The sequence below is a fragment of the Macaca fascicularis genome, chromosome 19 (assembly GCF_037993035.2).
Source record: "Macaca fascicularis isolate 582-1 chromosome 19, T2T-MFA8v1.1".
In the NCBI taxonomy this organism is placed as follows: Eukaryota; Metazoa; Chordata; class Mammalia; order Primates; family Cercopithecidae; genus Macaca; species Macaca fascicularis.
Window position 1 is genome coordinate 8,706,090 of NC_088393.1, and position 20,560 is coordinate 8,726,649.

The following is a 20,560-nucleotide window of genomic DNA, read 5'->3' on the forward strand; positions in this document are numbered from 1 at the left end:
ATTAAGAAAAAAGCCGTAAGGCTGGGAAAGCCCGGAAGGGCATTCCTGCAGAGGGAACAGTGTTCAGAGAATCAGAGTGCCTAAGAATAGGGCCTGACTGGAGGAGTGCGGGGGGTGCAGCAAGCGGGAAGAGGGGGCAAGCGCCGAGGGCTCTTGGGAGCCCCAGGCAGGGATGAGGACTTTAACCCGACCAGAGATACACAGCAAGACAGAAGCCGTGAACGGGGCTGCAGCCTGGTGGCTCCAGCATGACAGGCCGTCCATGAGGGTGGCGGGCTCATTCCTTCTGATCTCCCGAGGGACATATGGGGCCACCGTGGAGAGACCAGACACCAGGGCAGGGCTGCCCAGGAAGGCAGCGGGCAGGACCACTGGGTGCTGCAGTGGCCTCCTTAGCTGGTGTTTGTAGGTGGAACAGCCAACAACCAACCAACACCATATCCCCAACATAGGGACCAGGGCCAGGCCAGCCAGAAACAATCCGAGTCTTGAGGGCGGCACATGGGGCAGTCCCTTCCTCCCAGCCATCACCACGCCCCTCCTTCCTCCTGCCACCAGTGCCCAGCCCATGGCTGGCACTCAACCAGGATTTGCTGAATGATGATCTGCACTCTCCTCCTGCCCAGTACCACTCATTCATTCATTCCTTCCTTCACTCTGCAAACACCGACTGGCTATGTCTAGGGCTACAGAGACTAACAAAGCTCCTGCCTCCAGGAGCAATACCGATGTGCTGGACCAGAAAGCTCCAGCTCAGTGCCGGGTGGAAACCCCACAGTGCAGGTTGGCCCAGGTGCCATGGGAACCCACAGCGGAGCATCCGACACTTGGGCCAGGGGAGGCCTCCTTAAGCAAACAGGGCCAGGACGTGAATGGTTTGAGGAGGGGAGTGACAGGGACACATGCGGGCTGTCAAACAGGCCCCTCTGCTGCAGTGAGGAGAGCGGTCTTCAGGGAGCACAGGGGGCCAGTTAAGAGGCCAAAACGACGCACAGGCCACAGGCAGTGGTGTCCTGGGCTAGAATGGTGGCTGAGGAGAGAGGGGAAAGGGATGGACTGAAGAAACACCCAGGAGGACAAGAGCCAAGGACACTCTCAGATTTCTGAGCAGAGCTACCAAGTGGATGGTGGTGCCATCAGCTAAGGTGGGGACAACTGGAAACGAGCAGCTGGCTTTAGGGAGACTCAGGTCAGTTTGGAATATACTGCATTTGAGGGGCCAAGGGCATCTGGAGCTCAGGACAGCTTTCTGGTCAAAAAGGAGGTGGTAGACAAAGGGCAGCTGGGAACCATGGAGTGACTCTGCCCATGCTGAATGTCGGCTTTGGAAGAAGAGGACAGGCCGGGCGCGGTGGCTCAAGCCTGTAATCCCAGCACTTTGGGAGGCCGAGACGGGTGGATCACGAGGTCAGGAGATCGAGACCATCCTGGCTAACACGGTGAAACCCCATCTCTACTAAAAAATACAAAAAACTAGCCGGGCGAGGTGGTGGGCGCCTGTAGTCCCAGCTACTCAGGAGGCTGAGACAGGAGAATGGCGTAAACCCGGGAGGTGGAGCTTGCAGTGAGCTGAGATCCGGCCACTGCACCCCAGCCTGGGCGACAGAGCAAGACTCCGTCTCAAAAAAAAAAAAAAAAAAAAAAAAGAAGAGGACAATGGCATAACCCTCTGGCATAATCCTCTGAGCATAAACCTCTGGCATAACCGGCTGAGTCAAAGGCTGGGGAAAGGTGCTAAAGACAGACAGCCTCAGGGGCAGTCAGACAGGTGGGAGGAGGTGATGCTCCTGAAAGCCAATGGGAGAAGATGCTTCTGGAAGGAAGAGACAGGGAACAGGACAGTATGTGGGTGGGAGGCCAACACACACAGCAGTGGCTCTCACTCAGGGAGACTGCCTCCCAGGGGACATGCGGCAATGTAAGGACATTATTGGGTTTCACCACTGGGAAGTCACTGCTGGGACCACATGGGTGGAGGCCAGGATGCTGCTCAACACCTGCAGCGTCCAGCATGGTGTCCAGTCCCGACGTCAGGAGCATGGACGTGGAGGAACTCCAAGCTAGAGGAAGCTGGGAATCTGGAAGGATTCCTTTCAAGACACTCGATGCCCAGGAAAAGTGGGTACTTGGAGAGCCTGAGGCTCTTGGGAAGCCGGGAAGGGAAGGGAAGGGAAGGGTAGGAAGGATTGGAGTTGGAGAGCTGGAAATGCTGTCAGTTCCACTGCGAAGCGGGAGGTGTCATCCGCTGAGGGTGAAGTGGGTGGCTGGAGGCCTGAGGAGGGTAAACACAGGGAAATGGCTCCTGTGGGGCTCCGGGACACCCGTGTTGTAAGATAAGCTAGACCAGGCATCAGATTTGCCGGGGTGCTTGCCTGGCCAGGTGAGAGGCTATCCTGGGGGGCTGGAGAAAGCAGTTGGCTGGGAAGAGGGGTGGTGAGACCTAGGGCCACGCCCTGGGCCCCGCCAGCAAAGAGGTTTGCCCACATTGGCGGCAGGCTGAGCAAAGCCAGGTTGCAGCATGTTCTCCATAAAGCTCCAGTCACTTGAAGAGCTGCTAGCAAGAGGCTGGGCCAAGATGAAAGCCCAGGCCCAGCCACTCCACAACTCCTGGTGTGCCAGTTACTAACTACTGTCCAAAGATAAGACAGAGCTCACCTCTGAACTGAAATAATTTCCAAATTACACTTTTGCAGACTTCACTGATTCTCAAAACCAGTTTTCTCCAGACCGAGCCAAATCTAGGTGTTCCTATTAGCATAGCTCACATTCCTGTGAAAACCACAAGGGAATAGACAAAGAAGTCAGGTTCCAGGAGAACGACTGCAAATTCCGTGGGAATGCTTGCAAAATCTCCAGTGCTCAGGAATATCAAGGAAAATTCCCTTCCACCAGAAAGTCAGAGGAAAAAGGTGAGACTTGTTAGTGGCACAGGAGAATTTTTAAACCCTTCTCTTATTCAGGATGGTCTCCTGGAGCAGGAGAGAGATGCTGGCTTCTAGAACATTCTAACACTGCTTAAGTTTGTATACTGCGTAAAATCCCTATTGAGAAGGCGTTTATTAAATCAGACTCTTGGAGTTGGAAGGAGAGAAGGCTTTTGTATTCAGTGCCCGCATCTGAATTCCCTGTACAGCCGCCAGACAGGCTCTTTGGGAGTCACTGGGGGGTCAGGTGTCTTATGGTTACTGGGGAACTGTTGAAGATAAAGTGCATCGATGGGCACATTAGGTCCAACACATCGCTCTATGTTCATGTATGCTTGAAACGTTTCATAATAGAAACTTTTTTTAACTTTCATTTAATTTTTAAGACAGAGTCTCACTCTGTTGCCCAGACTGAAGTGCAGTGGCGCAATCTCAGCTCACCACAACCTCCGCCTCCCAGGTTCAAGTGATTCTCCTGCTTCAGCCTCCCGAGTAGCTGGGATCACAGGCATGCGCCACCATGCTTGGCTAACTTTTGTATTTTAGTAGAGATGAGGTTTTTCCATGTTGACCAGGCTGGTCTCAAACTCCTGACCTCAGGTGATCTGCCTGCCTTGGCCTCCCAAAGTGCTGAGATTACAGGCATGAGCCACTGTGCCCAGCGTTTAACTTTTAAATTAGTTCTCTCTCTTTTTTTTTTTTTTTTTGAGACGAAGTCTCACTATGTTGCCCACGCTCAAGTGTAGAAGACACTTTAGTACCAAGTGTTACTTAGTAAGGTGCAATCTCGGCTCACTGCAACCTCAACCCCCCAGACTCAAGCAATCCTCCTGCCTCAGCCCCCCAAGTAGCCAGGACCACAAATGCGGGCCACCACGCCTAGCTAAGTTTTTGTATTTTTTGTAGAAATGGGGTTTCACCATGTTGCCCAGGCTGGTCTTGAACTCCTGAGCAAGTGATCCTCCCACCTCGACCTCCCAAAGTGCTGGGATTACAGGTGTGAGTCACCATGCCCGGCCTGAAATGAGTTTTCAGTATAGGGAATCACAGTCCCCAAATCCAGGGTAGCAGCCACAGCCTGGAGAGGAATGGCCACTCCTTGGCTTCCTAAAAGCAGGGTGGAGACAGAAAGGAAGGCAGGGGGGTGGTGGCGGGTAGAGGGAGGAGGAGGAAGAGGGGGCACTGGGAGAGGAGGAGGAGGACAGCTCCACACATGGTCTGTCCGTAATTCTCTCCAGAGTCCTTGAAGCCACACTCTCAGAATGGAGGCCACTCTGTAAGGAGGGCCTTCACAGGTGCCAGGCCCTCTGCAAACACCTATGAGGTAGGGACCACCAGGATGTAGGAGCCACAATCTCCACATTCCGGATGGGGACACAGAGGCTTAGAAGTCCCACTGTGAGGGAGTGGAACATCAGGGCTTTCAGCTGCCAGGAACCTGCCCCTCTGAGAGTTCAAGCTCAGCATGGTGCAGAAGTTCAAGTTGATGGCGTTGACAGTAAACAGAGCAGCCCAAACATAATGAAGGGCTGTCCACGAGGTCGTCAGTGTTCTGCTGAACTGGGCCTGACCAAACGTGGGGGCCTGGACAGACAGGGGCGGGCCTGCCTGCGCCTGCCCTGGACAGTACACTCGCCGGGGTCCCTTCCACACATCGGACACAATTGACCTGCCCAGGCCAAGCCAGGTCAGGCTGTGGTTCTCCGGCCCCTTCCAGTTCTCAGAATGCCCTGTCTCTGGTTCCTTCCTCTCCTCGCAATGTCTTATTTTGTACACGCTCTCTGTCTTACAATGAATTTTTCCTCTTTTGGGAACTTATGTCTGATCTTATACAAGAGCAATGGACAAATGGAGTTTGAAATAAAAATGAAACTCCACAGCCATCGTTTCAAGGCTGTAGTCATCCTGCACTGAGGAATGCCAGAGTCACAGACAGAAGAGACAATGCCCACCGGATGGCCACCAATACTAAATTACTAAAACGCCTCCATATGTTTACCTGCTACTTTATCCCGAATGAGTTTTGCAGATTCCACTTCGCCAATGCTGCTGAACAGGCTGCGCAACTCATCCTGGGTCATGTTCTGAGGGAGGTAGTTGACGATCAAATTCGTTCTCCCGATGTCACCCCTGCAGTCTTCGGCCATGTGGTCTTCATAACCATTAGACATTGTATTTTTCAAAAATCTACAAAGGAAAAAAGAGCAAGTAAACTCAAAATGTTCATACTGCAGTATATGAAGGCAAAACTAGAAACTGCATTTGCACTTAAACATTTTTCTTAGGCCGGGCGCGATGGCTCACGCCTGTAATCCCAGCACTTTGGGAGGCCGAGGCGGGCGAATCACAAGGTCAGGAGATCGAGACCACGGTGAAACCCCGTCTCTACTAAAAATACAAAAAATTAGCCGGGCACGGTGGCGGGCGCCTGTAGTCCCAGCTACTCAGGAGGCTGAGGCAGGAGAATGGCGTAAACCCAGGAGGCGGAGCTTGCAGTGAGCCGAGATCGCACCACTGCACTCCAGCCTAGGCGACAGAGCGAGACTCCGTCTCAAAAAAAAAAAAAAAAAAAAAAAAAAAATTTTTCTTTCTTTCTTTTTGTTTATTTTTGAGACAGAGTCTCACTCCGTCACCCAGGCTGGAGTGCAGTGGCACAATCTCGGCTTACTGCAACCTCTGCATCCCAGGTTCAAGTGATTCTCCTACCTCAGCCTCCTGAGTAGCTGGGATTACAGGTGTCTGCCACAATGCCCAGCTAATTTTTGTATTTTTAGTAGAGATGGGGTTTCGTCGTGTTGGCCAGGCTGGTCTCGAACCCCTGACCTCAGATTATCCATCCACCTCAGCCTCCCAAAGTGCTGGGATTAGAGGCGTGAGCCCCTGGTTCTGGCCCTGCACTTAGAGATTCTTTTCTACACTGCACGTTAACTTACAGCCACATAAAAATCTGCACGTGGAGGTTTACAGCGGCTTCACTCATAATTGCCAAAACCTGGAAGCAACCAGGATCTCCTCCAATGGGTGAATGAATAAACAGACTTCATTCGTGTGGTTCAGCTGTACACAGGCACACTCTTTGATGATAAAAAGAAATGAGCTATTAAGCCAGGTAAGACATTTAAAGGAACTTTAAATGTATATTGTTAAGTGAAGGAACACAGTATACTGTATGATTCCAACTCTATGACCTTCTGGAAAAGGCACATTACAGAGAAAAAGATCAGTGGTTGCCAGGGATGCAGGTCAGGGGTGGGGGGGACAACAAATAGTGGAACACAGGATTGTCAGAGTTTTAGGGCAGTGAAACTATTTTGCATGATACATAATGGTGGATGTGACAATACATGTTTGTCAAAACCTATAGAATGAACAATATACACAGTGAACTCTAATCTGAATTACGGGCTTTAGTTACTAATAATGTGTCAATATTGATTCACTAAGAATAACAGAGGTATCATGTGAATGTGAGATGCTAATAATGGGTGTGGTGGTGCCATCACAGCTCACCGCAGCCTTGAACTCCTGGGAGATCCTTAAGCAATCCTCTCACCTCAGCCTCCTGAGTAGTTGGGAATACAGGTATGCGCCACCATGCCCAGCTAATTTTTAACACTTTTTGTAGAGATGGTATCTTGCCCAGGTTAATTTTGAACTCCTGGCCTCAAGTAATCCTTCCGTCTCACCCTCCCAAAGTGCTACAATTACGGGCATGAGCCACTGTGTCCGGCTTCTATTTTAAAAAAATTTTATTCAGTCAATACTTCATTGTAACGCTACGGAACGAGTGTTCTCCACTTCACAATTTTCCTGCAAACCTAAAACTGCTCTAAAAAATAGTCTATGGACACAAAACAGAACAACTCCAAGTTCACTAAGAGGGCTTTGAAGAGACCTACGAACAATTCCAGCACAATTTAAGATCCTGTAAGAAGGCCTTTGGGTTGTCTCTCAAGAGCATTCCAGATTTCTAGTTGCTTTCTCCCCATGTCCAGAGCCTGTGGGGTGTCCCTGAATCCCATCCCTGGACACTCTGCTGCTGAGGGGCGGGCAGGCAATGGTCCTCTGCATCTGTTTATTCTCAAAGATGCAGTGACTGAGCTGGAAGGAGGTGAGGGTTTCTCTACCAGTCAGAGAACTTGGTCTTCACAGTTTGCAGGCTTTGAAAAGTCTTTCTCAGTTGCTGAAGTCTTTCCTTTCAGTGATAAACATCAGAGCCAGTGGTGACTTTGGAGAAGAGTCCAGATCAATGTGGCCAAGCATGCCGAGCCCGCCCTGCTGAAAGTGCGCCACATCCTGGGCTCGCTTCTCAGAGGCCCCTCAATCCCTGCCTCTAAACACGCAGGTAGTCAACCCTGAGGATGGCCACCCGCCTGGAGGTCTCGGTGAGAGCCCACCACTTTCCCCAGATCCCTGTTGCTCAATTCTATGCTATGTTTGAACACCCAGTGCCCACGGTCACGCGCCTTTGGCCTTCTTTAAAAATAGCCTTGCCAGCAGTTACATAAAAATCTGAACACACTTCTCATGTGGAGATTTCCTACCTACTTCCTGAATCAACACTGAGGGAAGAATTAGGTCTGGTTTCTTTCTTCCTGGTGGAAACATCCAGGTCTTCCCTACCCTCCTACTACTCTCAGACAATGAGCAAAATCAGTACAATTTCCTAGCATTTCTTTTATTTGAGGATGTCCTATGCTCCCCGCTCTTTAAAAAGTAGGTTAGCATCAAAAGCCATAGAAAAAGAGACTGAAAAGTGAGACTCCATGAAATTAAAAACTTCTGTACAGCAAAAGGCATCATAGACCTAGACGAGGAGGAGTAGCCTGGAGAAAAGATTCACTGCATATTCTATTATTTAGACCCATGGTTTTCACCCCGGGCCATTCTGCCCCCCAGGGGACACTGGGCAATGTCTGGAGACATTTTTGGTTACTGTGACTTGGTCAGGGCCAGGGGTCGGCGGTGGGGGGTGCTACTGACATCTGGTGGGTAGAGGTCAGAGAGCTGTAAAGCATCCTTCAGGGCACAGGACAGCCCCACAACCAAGAATTATCTGACCCCAAATGTTAGTGCTGCCAAGGTTGGGAAAACTTGATTCGGAACATCTACAAATTGGTAAGGGATAAAAGAAGAGATGTACGGCCACTGCACTCCAGCCTGGGCGACAGAGCGAGACTCCGTCTCAAAAAAAAAAAAAAAAAAAAAGAAGAGATGTAACCAAGAGCGAAGTAGGCAAAGGATGTGAGCGGCAATTTATAATAAAGGCCTGAAATTCAAATGGCTCATAAGTCCAGAAAAAGACACTGAACTTCGTCTTCATGAACAATGAGGAAAATGCAAAAGAAAACCAGATGCTACTTTCTGCCAGTCACATGGAATAAAATCCAGCGTAAGATCACCTGCTACTGATCTGAGTATGAGATGGTATAACCTGACTCACAACTGCAGGATCTTTCTACAGAAATAATCACTCAAGTGCAGGAGTTCAAGACCAGTCTGGACAACAATGTGAGACCCTGACTCTAACAAAAAATAAAATAATTTAGTGGGCATGGTGACCCGTGCCCATAGTTTCAGCTACTCGGGAGACAAAGGCAGGGAGGATTGCTTCAGTCCAGGAGATCAAGGCTGCCTGAGCCATGATGGCGCCACTGCACTCCAGCCTGGGCAACAGAGCAAGACCCTGTCTGAAAACAAAATGAAACAAAAGTGCAAGGCAGGCACTAACTGATGGTTCATAAGAGTGTAAAACTGGATAGAATTCCAAATATTCGTTAATAGGGAATGGGTAAATATCAACTTTCAGTAGCAGCTCGGGACCTACAGAGTTTAATCATGAGAAACTACACGTGTCTGTTACACCATCTGTGGCCATGAGATTTTAAAATAGATCACTGGCTCAAAAACAAACAAACAGACAAAAACATTTGCTGGAAGCTGATCCAAACAGACCACAAGGGTTAACTCTGAAGAATTAAAATGCACACTGAAGCATGTTCAAAATGTGATTCAAGCATTTCCCCTTCTTTCTTCTTTTACCCTTCCTTCTCCTCGCCCTTTCTCTGAGAGTTACACATATACTCTGCTTTTTCCCTCATTCTGTTTTCATGGACGGTGAGATGGACAATGGCTGCCCCAGGCTTACTGTCCACAGTGTGGTATCCTCTAGGCCTGGGAAAATTGGACTTTCTGAAACACACATCATGGCCTGTGGGACAAATCTGGCCCACTGCCTGTTGTTATAAATAAAGTTTTATTGGAACACGGCCTGTCTCATTTGTTTATGTATTGTCTGTCTATAGATAGTTTTGTACCACAATAACAGAGTTAAGTAGTAGCAACCGTATGGCCGAAAAAGCTGAGAATATTTACCATCTGGCTCTTCACACACAAAAAAACTGCCGACCTCTGTTTTAAAATGTAAAAATATAAAATTTCTAGGAGAAAAATCTTTGTGGCATTGGGCTGGGCAAAGATTTCTCAGACACAATACCAAAAGCCCACTTCATTTAAAAAAAAAAAAAAAAAGGATAAACTGGATATTATCAAAATTTAAAACTTTTGCTCTGTGAAAGATACTGCTAAGAGAAGTAAAATCCACCAACTGGAGTAAACATTTGCAAAAAGGACTTGTAGTTAGAACACCTTTTTTTTTTTTGAGTCAAAGTCTCACTCCACTGCCCAGGCTGAAGTGCACTGCCATAAGCATAGCTCACTGCAGCTACAAACTCTTGGGTTCAAGCAATCCTCCTGCCTCAGCCTTCTGGCTAATATTTTATTTTTTGTGGAGATGGGGTCTCACTATGTTGCTATGTTGCCCACACTGGTCTCGAATTCCTGGTATCAAGTGATCCTCCCATCTCAGCCTCTCACAGTGTTAGAATTATAGGGGTGAGCCACTTCACCCAACCGAGAACACTTTTTGTTTTTTTTTTTTTTTGAGATGGAGTCTCGCTTTGTCGCCCAGCTTGGAGTGTAATGGTATGATCTCCGCTCACCGCAAGCTCCACCTCCCAGGTTCACGCCATTCTCCTGCCTTAGCCTCCCGAGTAGCTGGGAGTACAGGCACCCACCATGAGGCCCAGCTAATTTTTTGTATTTTTAATGGAGACAGGGTTTCACCGTGTTAGCCAGGATGGTCTAGATCTCCTGACCTCGTGATCTGCCCGCCTCGGCCTCCCAAAGTCCTGGGATTACAGGTGTGAGCCACCGCGCCTGGCCCAGAACACTTTCTTTTAAGCTCTCAAAACATAAGCAGGCCAGTGTGGTGGTTCACGCCTGGAATTCCAGTACTTTGGGAGGCCAGGGTGGGTGGATCACCTGAGGTCAGGAGTTTGAGACAAGTCCGGCCAACATAGTGAAACCCCATCTCTACAAAAATAAAACAACAAAAAAAATTAGCAAGGCGTGGTGGTGGGCATCTGTAATCTCAGTTACTGGGGAGGCTGAGGCAGGAGAATCGCTTGAACTCAGGACGCAGAGGTTGCAATGAGCCGAGATCGCGCCACTGCATTCCAACCTGGGCAATAGGGCCAGACTCTGTCTCCAAAGAAAAACAAAACAAAACAAAACAAAACAAAACCCAAAAACAACATAATGAGCAAACAACCTGGTTTCAAAAATGGCAAAAGATTTGAACAGACACTACACCAAAGAATATATATGGATGGCAGACAGGCACATGAAAAGATGCTCAACATCATTAGTCAACTTAAAACCACATCGAGACACCACTACCAACCTATTAGAATGGCTAAAACAAAATAAAACAAAAACAACCAACAACAACAAAACAATATCAAGTGCTGGCAGGGATGTGGAGAAGCCAGAATATTCATGCACTGCTGGTGAGAATGCAAAAATGTGAAATGTGACAGCCACTTTGGAAAACAGATTGGCAGTTTCTTATGGTGAAATATACACTTAGCATGGGATCCAGCAATCCTACTCCTAGTATTAAGGCAATAGAAAGGAAAATCTATGTTCACACAAAAATCTGTATATAAATGTGTAGAGTGGCATTATTCATAATCATCCAAAACTACAACAACCCAAATATTCTTTAAGCCATTCATGGATAAACTGGGATATACCATACAACAGACTACTACTAGGCAATAAAAGGTACCACCAATTCATGCTACTTGTGTGAATCTCAAATACATCTTGCCACATCATTTCTGTGCCTACCTGGAAAAGGCAAAACCATAGGGATGGATCTGCGGTCGATGGGGTTAGGGAGTGAGGGGAAAAGTTGATTACACAGGGATAGGAGGAGGGAGTATTTCTGTTTGGGGGAGAGCGAACTTTCCAATCTTTATTATGGTGGTAATCAAACAACTTTATCCATTTGTCAAAACGCAGAGAACTCTACTCCAAAGAATGAATTTTCCTACATGCAAATTTAAAAATAAATTGTCTGAGTGTGGCGACTCATGCCTTTAATCCCAGGGCTTTCGGAGGCCAACATGGGAGGACTGCTTGAACCTGGAGTTCGAGACTGGCCTGGGCAGCACAGAAAGATGCCATCATTACAAAAAAAAAAAAAAAAAAAAAATTAAAATTACCCAGGAATGGTGATGCATGCCTGTATGCAATCCCAGCTAATCGGGGGCTTGGTCAGGAGGATCACTACAGCCTGGGAGGTCAATGCTGCAGTTAGCTATGATTGCGCCACTGCAGTCCACCCTGGGTGACAGACTGAGATCCTGCCTCAAAAACAACAACAAAACCACAATAAAAATAAATTTTAAAAGGTTTAAAAAGAGAACTTCTGCTTTGTGGCCCTGTTCCTCTTGACATTCTGAGTCAAGGCTGAGCAGCCCCGGCAGGTCAAGTTCTTGGTCAACGAGCAACAAGGGAGAAACCAACAGCCTGCACCCCCAAGCAGTTTCATGGTGTTTCCGGGCCCCCACCCCACTCTCTGGAGGCCCTTTGCTTGACCTTCTCCAAGTCTGCATCATCAATCCCAGGCCAAATCAGTTTCTGTCCCACAAACTCCAACCGCGACCGGGCCTGTCACCACTCAATTATCAATGACTCCCAAGTTGTAGCTGCCTCTGGCTCTCAAGGTGCAAGGCCTGCACTGTCCCGCAATCAAGATGCTCGCCTCTCTGATCTTCCCTGTCAGTGGTCACCACGCACTGAGGCTCAGACGTCACGCGATGATGCTCACAGTCAGGCGTGCTGTTAATAAGTGTCAGGGCCAGGCCTCAAGTTGTCATGACAGTGCAACTGTCATATTGGCAAGGCCCTTCACGATCGGACCTAGGTGGTTCTCTAGCCTCAGTCGCCACTCTCCCTTCCCGCTCACTCCAGCTTCTTGCCAATATGCTACAGGCCTCTGTTTTGGCTGTTCCCTCTGCAGGGCACAAGTGTCCTCTCCTTCACTTCCCAGCTCATTTTTCAAAATTAATATACATATTTTTAAAGAGTGGGGGTCTCACTATGTTGCCCAGGCTGGTCTTGAACTCCCAAGCTCAAGTGATCCTCCTACCTTGGCCTCCCAAAGTGTTGGGATTGCAGGTGTGAGCCATCACGCCTGGCCTCCCAGCTCACTTTTATTTTTACTTATTTATTTTTCTTTTGAGACAGGGTCTTTCTCTGCTGCCAAACTGGAGTGCAGTGGCACAATCACGGCTCACTGCAGACTCGAACTGCCTCAGTTTCCCAAGTAGCTGGGACTACCAGTGTGTGCCACCATACCCGGCTGATTTTTAAATTTTTTATAGAGACAAGGGTCTCATTTTGTTGCCCATGCTGGCTTCAAGTCATCCTCCCACCTGGGCCTCCCAAAGTGCTGGGATTATAGGTGAGAGTCACTACACCAGGCTGGCTCATCTTTAAAAAGCTACCTTCCTGGCCCGGTGTGGTGACTCACGCCTGTAATCGCAGCACTTTGGGAGGCTGAGGCAGGCGGATCACCTGAGGTCAGGAGCTTGAGACCAGCATGGCCAACATAGCGAAACCCCATCTATACTAAAAATACAAAAATTAGCTGGGTGTGATGGTACATACCTGTAGTCCCAGCTACTCAGGAGGCTGAGACAGGAGACTCACTTGAACCCGGGAGGCAGAGGTCGCAGTGAGTCAAGATCATACCACTGTACTCCAGCCCAGGCAAGAAAGTGAGACTGTCTCAAAACAAACAAACAAACAAAAAACCACCTCCCCCAGGACAACGGGTTACTCTAGTTCTCAGCGCCTCCATGCCATTGCTGTAAACCTTCATTACTGTCCAAACCACTCCTATCATTATTTGCTTTACACTCAACAACCAGTGTCAATGGTGAGAACCTTGAGGGCCCAGGTTATATCATTGCCATTTAAGAGTCCCCAGGCAAACCCAGGGCGTGTCACACAGCAGGACAGGCGGCTGCTGGCTCTCAGACAGGCTGGAGTGCAGAGGCATGATCACGGCTCACTGCAGCCCTGGCCTCCTGGGCTCAGGTGATCCTCCCACCTAAGCCTCCCAAGTACCTAGGACTGCATAGTGATGCGCACCTGCATCACTATGCAGTCCTACTAAGTCCTCTATGTAGTTCTGATTAAGCTTTTTAATGTTTTGTAGAGAGGGGGGTCTTGCTTTGTCACCCAGGCTGGAATGCAATGGTGTGGTCTTGGCTCACTGTAACCTCCACCTCCTGGGTTCAAGCAATTCTCCGGCTTCAGCCTCCCGAGTAGCTGGGATTACAGGCACCTGCCACCATGCCCGGCTAATTTTTGTATTTTTAGTAGAGACGGGGTTTCACCATGTTGGCCAGGCTGCTCTCGCACTCCTGACCTGAGGCAATCTGTCCGCCTTGGCCTCTCAAAGTGCTAGAATTACAGGCATGAGCCATCACACCCGGCTGCTTTTTTATGTTTTGTAGAGCGGGGGGGTGGGGGTGGGGGTGGTCTTACTATGTTGCCCAGGCTGGTCTTTAACTCCTGACCTCAAGTGATCCTCCCACCTCAGCCTCCCAAGCACTGGGCTTAGAGGCGTGCCTGACCTCAGGGAGAAGTATTGGCTGGATGATCTCTGAAGGTTTTTGACTCCAATGCACTATTTTAAACAATCCTGGTTGTCTACGTGACACCACTGATGTTGTTCACATCCGTAGATCATCTAGCACATATCCAGGGGAGAGAGATGTGTGCGTCTTTATGTGTAACAGAAAAAGAGGCTGTTTCCACCAGGCATGTATGAGAATCGCTTTCATTGCATCATGATGGAGCAGGTATTCTAAACCACTTGAGCCAGAGCAAAACTAGAACAGTCAAATCTATCTTCAGGCTCAATCTTGACACTTCACACATCATCTGATAGGGCTTGGACCCAGTAATTGTTAAGGTCCTTTCCAGATGCAACATTCTGAGTCTTCAAGGTAAAAAAGGCTTAGGTCATTCAGGAAATGCTCTGCTGCCAGAGAAAACCTAAAGCACCACCTGACCCAGTTATAACTGCCACGCAACGCGAGGTCTCAGGTGGACACAGCACCGGCTTCTTCCAGGCCCCTGCCCATGGCCCACAGAAGGGCAGGATGCCTGGCTGGAGCAGCTCCAGCTAAGTGACAATTCCCTATCAGCCAGGCTGAGAAGCCCGGGGCAGGAGCAGGTCAGGTGTGGCTGGCCTATGGCCCAGTCCAGGCACCCCACAGCCCTGCTAAGAGCTCTGGCTTCTTTCTGGCTGGTCAAGGCCAAAGGCCACTGCAGGGATCTCGCACGGAAGTGCAAAGCGACAGGGAATGGCAGGAAAAAACCCTGGACTCTGGAGTCTGGCAGGCCCGAGCTGGGCACTAAGTCTCCTGCTCACCGGCTGAACTACTATGCAGAAGTCGCTCCCCCTTCCCAGAGCTTCAGCTTCCTCCACTGGGGATGTCACCCCCTGCTCCACAGCGCCTGGTACAGTGAGTACCTGTCTCTAGTCCCACTTCATGAACAAAATCAAGGTGAACATATGTCTCCCCAACCTCCCTGTCTGCAGCTACAAACACCTTCATCTCCTCTCCTCCTGCCCTTGCCCTCTCTTCAAACCGCCTCCGCCCCCTGAATTACTTCGTTTGGTGGCACAGCCCCACCTGTCCCCCAAGCCACCTCTCTCTCTCCCTTGGACCTAATCAAGCACCATGTCCTGCCAGTTTAACACGTGAGATCTCTCACTGTCCTGCCACCTCTCTGCCACCATCCCCATACAGATTCCCGTCACCTCCTCCTAGACAGACTCCTAAGTGGGATTTCAAACTCAGTGTCTCTAAACCCAGCTTCGTCTTCTCCCGCCTAGTCACTCCCCTTCCTTGAGTCTGCCTGTTTCTGTTCATGATGACATGAGTCTGGCCATCGAGTTGTTCAGGATTGTTCCCTCTCCTGTGATTCCTTCCCCTGACATAAATGTCTTGCTGTGAAAAAAAAAAAAAATTTTTTTTTTTTTTTTAGAGATGGGATCTCACTCTGTTGCCCAGGATGGTCTTGAACTCCTGGCCTTGAGCAATCCTCCACCTTGGCCTCCCAAGTTGTCGGGGTTACAGGTGTGAGCCACTACACCCAGCCACAGATGTCTGTCTGACAGGTACCTGGATCCAGTCACTTCTGAGTGGTCTGCCAATCTTTCCTTTCCCTGGCACAGACAAAATAGCAACCACGTGCCAGGCACAGAGCATAGCATCAGGCATACAAAACAAAGAAGCAGTCCCAGTCCTGACCCTCAAGCGGTTCAGCCATTACGGGGCCACCTCAGTACTGCAATAGCCCATGACTAGTTTCTCCTTGTCTCCCCCCAGCCTCTCCACCAGGGTGAGCAGTGAACTAAAACTGCTCAGTAGCCACCCTCTGGCCTAGCCGCAGAGTAACAGCCAAGCCCTCTGCCCACCGGCCACCTGAGCACTCCTGCCACGACTACCCACTTCATCCTTCTTGCCCCTAAAGAATCCACGTGGTTCTTTGAACACACGATGTTCTCTGAACACTGCGATGTTCCACCTCCGGTCTTCGCTGTATCCTACAAAGCCCCACCCCATTGTCTTTGCCTGGGTAACTCCTCCCCACCGCTACTGCCTCCTCTCCTCCAGGAAGCATTCTGGGCTCTCCTGTGCCCATCCAGGTCCCTCTTCTGGGCTTCCACATCAGCCAGGGCATCACTCTCACCACACTCATCAGAGTGGGCTGAGATGACCTACACACATCATGCACACTCTCCAGAGCCTAGCGTGGGCCAGGACACAGCAGCGAAGCAGGGAGAGTCGTTCAGAGGCGGGAGCGAACCTCACTTCCCTCCCACAGGCTGGCTTCCGTCGGTCTTCCCCTGACCCACAGCTCGGGTTGGCCGCACCGCCTCGCTACTGCCACCTAGGGGCGCCAGTCGGGCGCTGCGCTTCTCTTGCCATTCAGCCTTGAATTCGATTCAATAAACTGAACGGGATGGGAACACTAAAGAGGGAACAGTTGATTCCGGTTGGGGGGAGGAAGAGTGGCAGTCAGACGAGGCTTCAAACGGCCAGTGAGCTCTGGGCTGAGCCATGGAGCCTGAGCAACGGATCTCCAGGTGGAAGAGATCTATCTCCAGGTGGAGGCTGCAACAGGCAGGGAGGGTTAGAGTTTGGCGTCTACATGCAGGGGCAGGGAGCGTTTGGGTGTGAAGGAACTGGTACTCCAAACTAAGGGCTTCTAACTTTATCTTTTAAGCCACGAAAGAGGTCAAGAAAACGTCTTTTTTCTGCCCAAAGATTTTAAATCAGAAGGGACACAATTAGATGTGCATTTACAGAACAGAACTCCTGCTGGAGTGTGGAAAGGGGAAGAGATTGGAAGCCGCGAGTGAGAGAGGCAATACATTTTCATAATTTCTTGTTGTTTTCATAAACAGTTTTTTCATAATTCTCATTTCTTTTACTTGAAATAGCATCATGGGCTGGGTGCGGTGTCTCACGCCTGTAATCCCAGGACTTTAGGAGGCCAAGGCAGATGGATCTCCTGAGGTCAGGAGTTCGAGACCAGCCTGCTCAATAAGGCGAAATCCTGTCTCTATTAAAAATACAAAAAATTAGCCGTGCGTTGTGGCGGCCGCCTGTAATCCCAGCTACTCGGGAGGCTGAGGCAGGAGAATCGCTTGAACTCGGGAGGCAAAGGTTGCAGTGAGTCGAGATGGCACAACTGCACTCCAGCCTGGGCTACAAGGGTGAAACTGTGTCTCCAAAAAGAAAGAAAGAAAAAAAAAAGCACCATGATCTCAGACTCAACACATCCAAACTGAAACTCTGTCTGCTCAAAACCAATGCGTCAACATAAACAGTATTATTTCCTTCCACATTTGGAGACGTTCACGTATCTCAACCTCTTTGTGGGCCTTGAAGTTGCAGAATTTGATAACAGATCCCAGCACAAAACTTTGCACACAGAAAATACTTGATGACAACTGAGTGGAGTGTCCTGGAGCCTTGCGATTATGGGAGCAATACAACCGGGTGGTTAAGAGTAAGGGTTTTGAATCAGAGTTCAAACCCTGGCGCAGCCACTTTAGTGCATGAGACTGGTCATATGAAGTGACCCATCTAAGCCTCAGTTTCTTCATCTCTAAAATGGAAATTAATGGAAATTATAACATCATCCGCCTCAAGGACTGGAGACAAACGTCCACAAAGTGTCGAGCTCATAGTAAATCCTCAATAAATACTGGTGGTTATGTATAACATCATTTATTCAGTGCCTACCAGGTACAGACCACGCACAACGCAACAGGCTTCTCAACCCCTTCAATCTGCACACTTTTGTCCTTCCCATTTGACAGATAAGAAAACTAAGGCTCAACAGAGTCAAGCTTGTTCGAGGTCTTGGGAGCATCTCCCAGGGCATTAGAACTTTTGGAGGAAGGGATTTAGTTCAGTAATGGTTCTCACCTGCGTGTATGAGAGAGTGGAAGAGACCCCTCCCCCACAACCCGGGACATCTGGCAATGTTTGGAGATCTTGTTGATCCTCACGACTTGGGGGATGGGGATACTGCTGGTATCTAGTGGGTAGAGGCCAGGAATACGGCTCAACTTCCTACATTGCACAGGGAAGGCCCCCACCCACAACCAAAAACTATCTGACCCCGAACATCAGTAGTGCTAACGTTGAGAAACCCTTCTCTAGCCAGGTCACTCTCCTGATCTTCCCACTTCTGGCCATCCGGATCTTAGATGAACACTTTCCAGCAAGGGGGCTCAGTCCCACCACGGGAAGCCCGTGCAGAAGTTGTGCAGAAGTTCTTCCCCACCTGCCCTGCACACAGTAGGGACCAAAACCCATTTTAACAAGCCCGGCAGCCCAGAGCACCGGAAAAGGAAGGAAGGGCATCCATCCCCCATTGTTCAACTGTGTGCAGTTTGTGTTTCCAACAGACACACACACATATTTTACAAATCCTAACGTCCCACGCCCCACAAACAGCTTTGTTAGAGATGGCGCTCAAAAAAAGATGCAGTTTAGATTTTTTCCCCCCCCCCAGGACTCCCGTGTATCTACTGAAGGGTTTGCACACTTCTCAAAGGACCTCGCACCGGCCGCGGTGCTCTGACAACGACCACAAAAGAATCTGTGGGATTTCCCGGGGGAGCGAGCCCGTGGGCCGTGACCTCTGCGCGCTCAAAGCGTTCCCCGCGCTCCCCCCGCCGCTGGCCCCACTCTCCCGCCCCCGGAGCCCGGGCTTCCAAGGCGACCTGAGCCCCCGGCCGTGCAGCCCGGCCCCCCGGCGCATGCCCACGCCGTATTCCCCTCGCCCGTCCCTCGAGGCGCCAGAGGAATCCGGCCCCAGGGCCTGTTGCCGGCGCCTACACCGGCCCGCCCCGACCCGCCCGCCGCGGCCCCAGCGCGCGTCCCCTCCCGCGGTCCGGCGCGGCCTGGGCCTCGGCCGGTGCAGGCCCGCGGGCGCCCCGCGGCCAGGCCAGGCGAGCTCAGGCCTGCCGCGGCCTACCCCGTCGGGCGCCGCCGAAGGCCCCCCACCGCCTCACCTGGACGCGGGCGGGCGGGCCCGGGGCTGCTCCGGGGCGGGCGGGAGGCGGCGGCGGCGCGGCGCTAACGGCTCCGCTCGGCCTCGGTAGCGGTGGCGGCGGTGGCGGCGACGGCGACGGCGGCAGCGGCTCCTCCTCAGCGCGCACGACCCGCTCCGGCCCGCGGACCGGACACGCCCCCCCGGCGCGCGCGCCCATTGGTCGGCGTCCGCCACGTCGCGCTGCTCATTGGCCGTCGTGGCTGTCGCGGCACCCCGGGGCGCGCGGGAGAGGCGGGACTTCCGGTCGGCGCCGCCTGCGAAGGGCTCCGCGGCCGGCGGAGACGCGGGCAGCCAGCGATGGCCGCGGAGGGGGCGGACTGGGTTCCCGACCTCGGAGGCTGACGGAAGGAGGTGGCTGAGGAGCGGCGCCTCTGGTTGAGCGCTCGCCGTATGTCCCGCACCTGTGTGACCTGCCGCCGCCGCCCAGTAAGGTAGGAACGGTCAGCGCGCCGGGGTTACGCGTACAAAACCTAGGTTCGAATCCCGGCCCCGACGTTTCCTCACGTAGTGCGGTTGGGCAGGAGCTGACGTCACCTTGCCGGGCCTCAGTTTCCTTTTCTGGTGCGCTGAGGAGGCGGGGCATGGAACGTGGTCAGAGCACCATCGGTGCTGGCTCTTTGAGCAAGCCAGTTCCCGAAGGCTCAGCCTCTCATTCATTCATTAAAATGTCATTGAGCGCCTACTGTGTGTCAGTCACTGTATGGGCAGTGAGCAGAAAAAAAATACCTGGTCTTATTGGGCTAACATTCTAAGCCAGCGCTGACCTAGAATGCCCTAGTAGAAATACATACAACCTACATGTTTAATTTTTTTATGCTTTAATTTTTTAAATAAAGATGGGCTCTGGCTCTGTTGCCCAGGCTGGTCTGGAACTCCTGGACTCAAGTGATTCTCCTGCGTCCGCCTCACAAAGAGCTGGGATTACAGGCATGCTTGCACTCTGCCTAATTTTGTTTTTCTTTTTTTTGTGTGTGTGTGATCTGAAAATAATAATCTTTTTATTTTTATTTATTTATTTGAGAAGGAGTCTTGCTGAGTCACCAGGCTGGAGTGCAGTGGCGTGATCTCGGCTCACTGCAACCTCCGCTTCCCGGGTTCAAGCGATTCTCCTGCCTCAGCCTCCTGAGTAGCAGGGACTACAGGCGCGTGCCACCACAACCAGCTAATTTTTGTATTTTTAGAGTGACGGGGTTTCACGGTGTTGGCCAGGATGGTCTCTCTCTCTTGACCTCCTGATCCGCCCACCTCGGCCTCCCAAAGTGCTGGGATTACAGGCGTGAGCCACCATCTGGCCTAGAAAAGCTTTTTACAGATTGGGTCTCACTGTGTTGCCCAGGCTGGAGTACAGTGGGTGTTCACAGGTGCAATCATCCCACAGGTTTAACTCCTGACCTCAAGCAGTCCTCCTGCCTCAGGCTCCCAAGTAGCTGGGATTATAGGCATGTGCCACCACACCTAGCTCAATTAAATGTTAAATTTAACATTTAATTGTTATATTTTATGGTAGCTAGCATTCTGGATCATCACGGTGCAATAGAAATATAAGCAAAGGAGGCCAGGCACAGTGGCTCATGCCTGTAATCCCAGCACTTTGGGAGGCAGATCACGAGGTCAGGAGTTCAAGACCA

General features: G+C 50.7%; 2 protein-coding genes across 23 annotated transcripts in view; one reads left to right on the forward strand and one right to left on the reverse strand.

Moving 5' to 3' along the window:
* ELAVL1 (ELAV like RNA binding protein 1) overlaps positions 1-19,038 on the reverse strand; it is a 43,980-nt gene extending 24,942 nt beyond the window's left edge. For 3 of the 6 annotated variants that reach the window (XM_074025642.1, XM_065536396.1, XM_074025641.1), the window contains exons 1-3: positions 18,892-19,038; positions 5,858-5,998; positions 4,924-5,111 (exon numbers count right to left, since the gene is read on the reverse strand). In XM_074025642.1, coding sequence (XP_073881743.1) covers positions 4,924-5,111; positions 5,858-5,904 — 235 coding nt within the window. In that variant the 5' untranslated portion in view covers positions 5,905-5,998; positions 18,892-19,038. The remainder of the gene's footprint in view (positions 1-4,923; positions 5,112-5,857; positions 5,999-18,891) is intronic. The other 3 variants (XM_074025644.1, XM_045379912.2, XM_074025643.1) reach the window with 1 other exon arrangement.
* Positions 19,039-19,190: 152 nt separating this feature from the next.
* CCL25 (C-C motif chemokine ligand 25) overlaps positions 19,191-20,560 on the forward strand; it is a 49,281-nt gene continuing 47,911 nt past the window's right edge. For all 17 annotated transcript variants that reach the window (XM_074025657.1, XM_074025647.1, XM_074025646.1 and 14 more), the window contains exon 1: positions 19,191-19,363. The gene's annotated coding sequence lies outside the window, so the exon portion shown is untranslated. The remainder of the gene's footprint in view (positions 19,364-20,560) is intronic.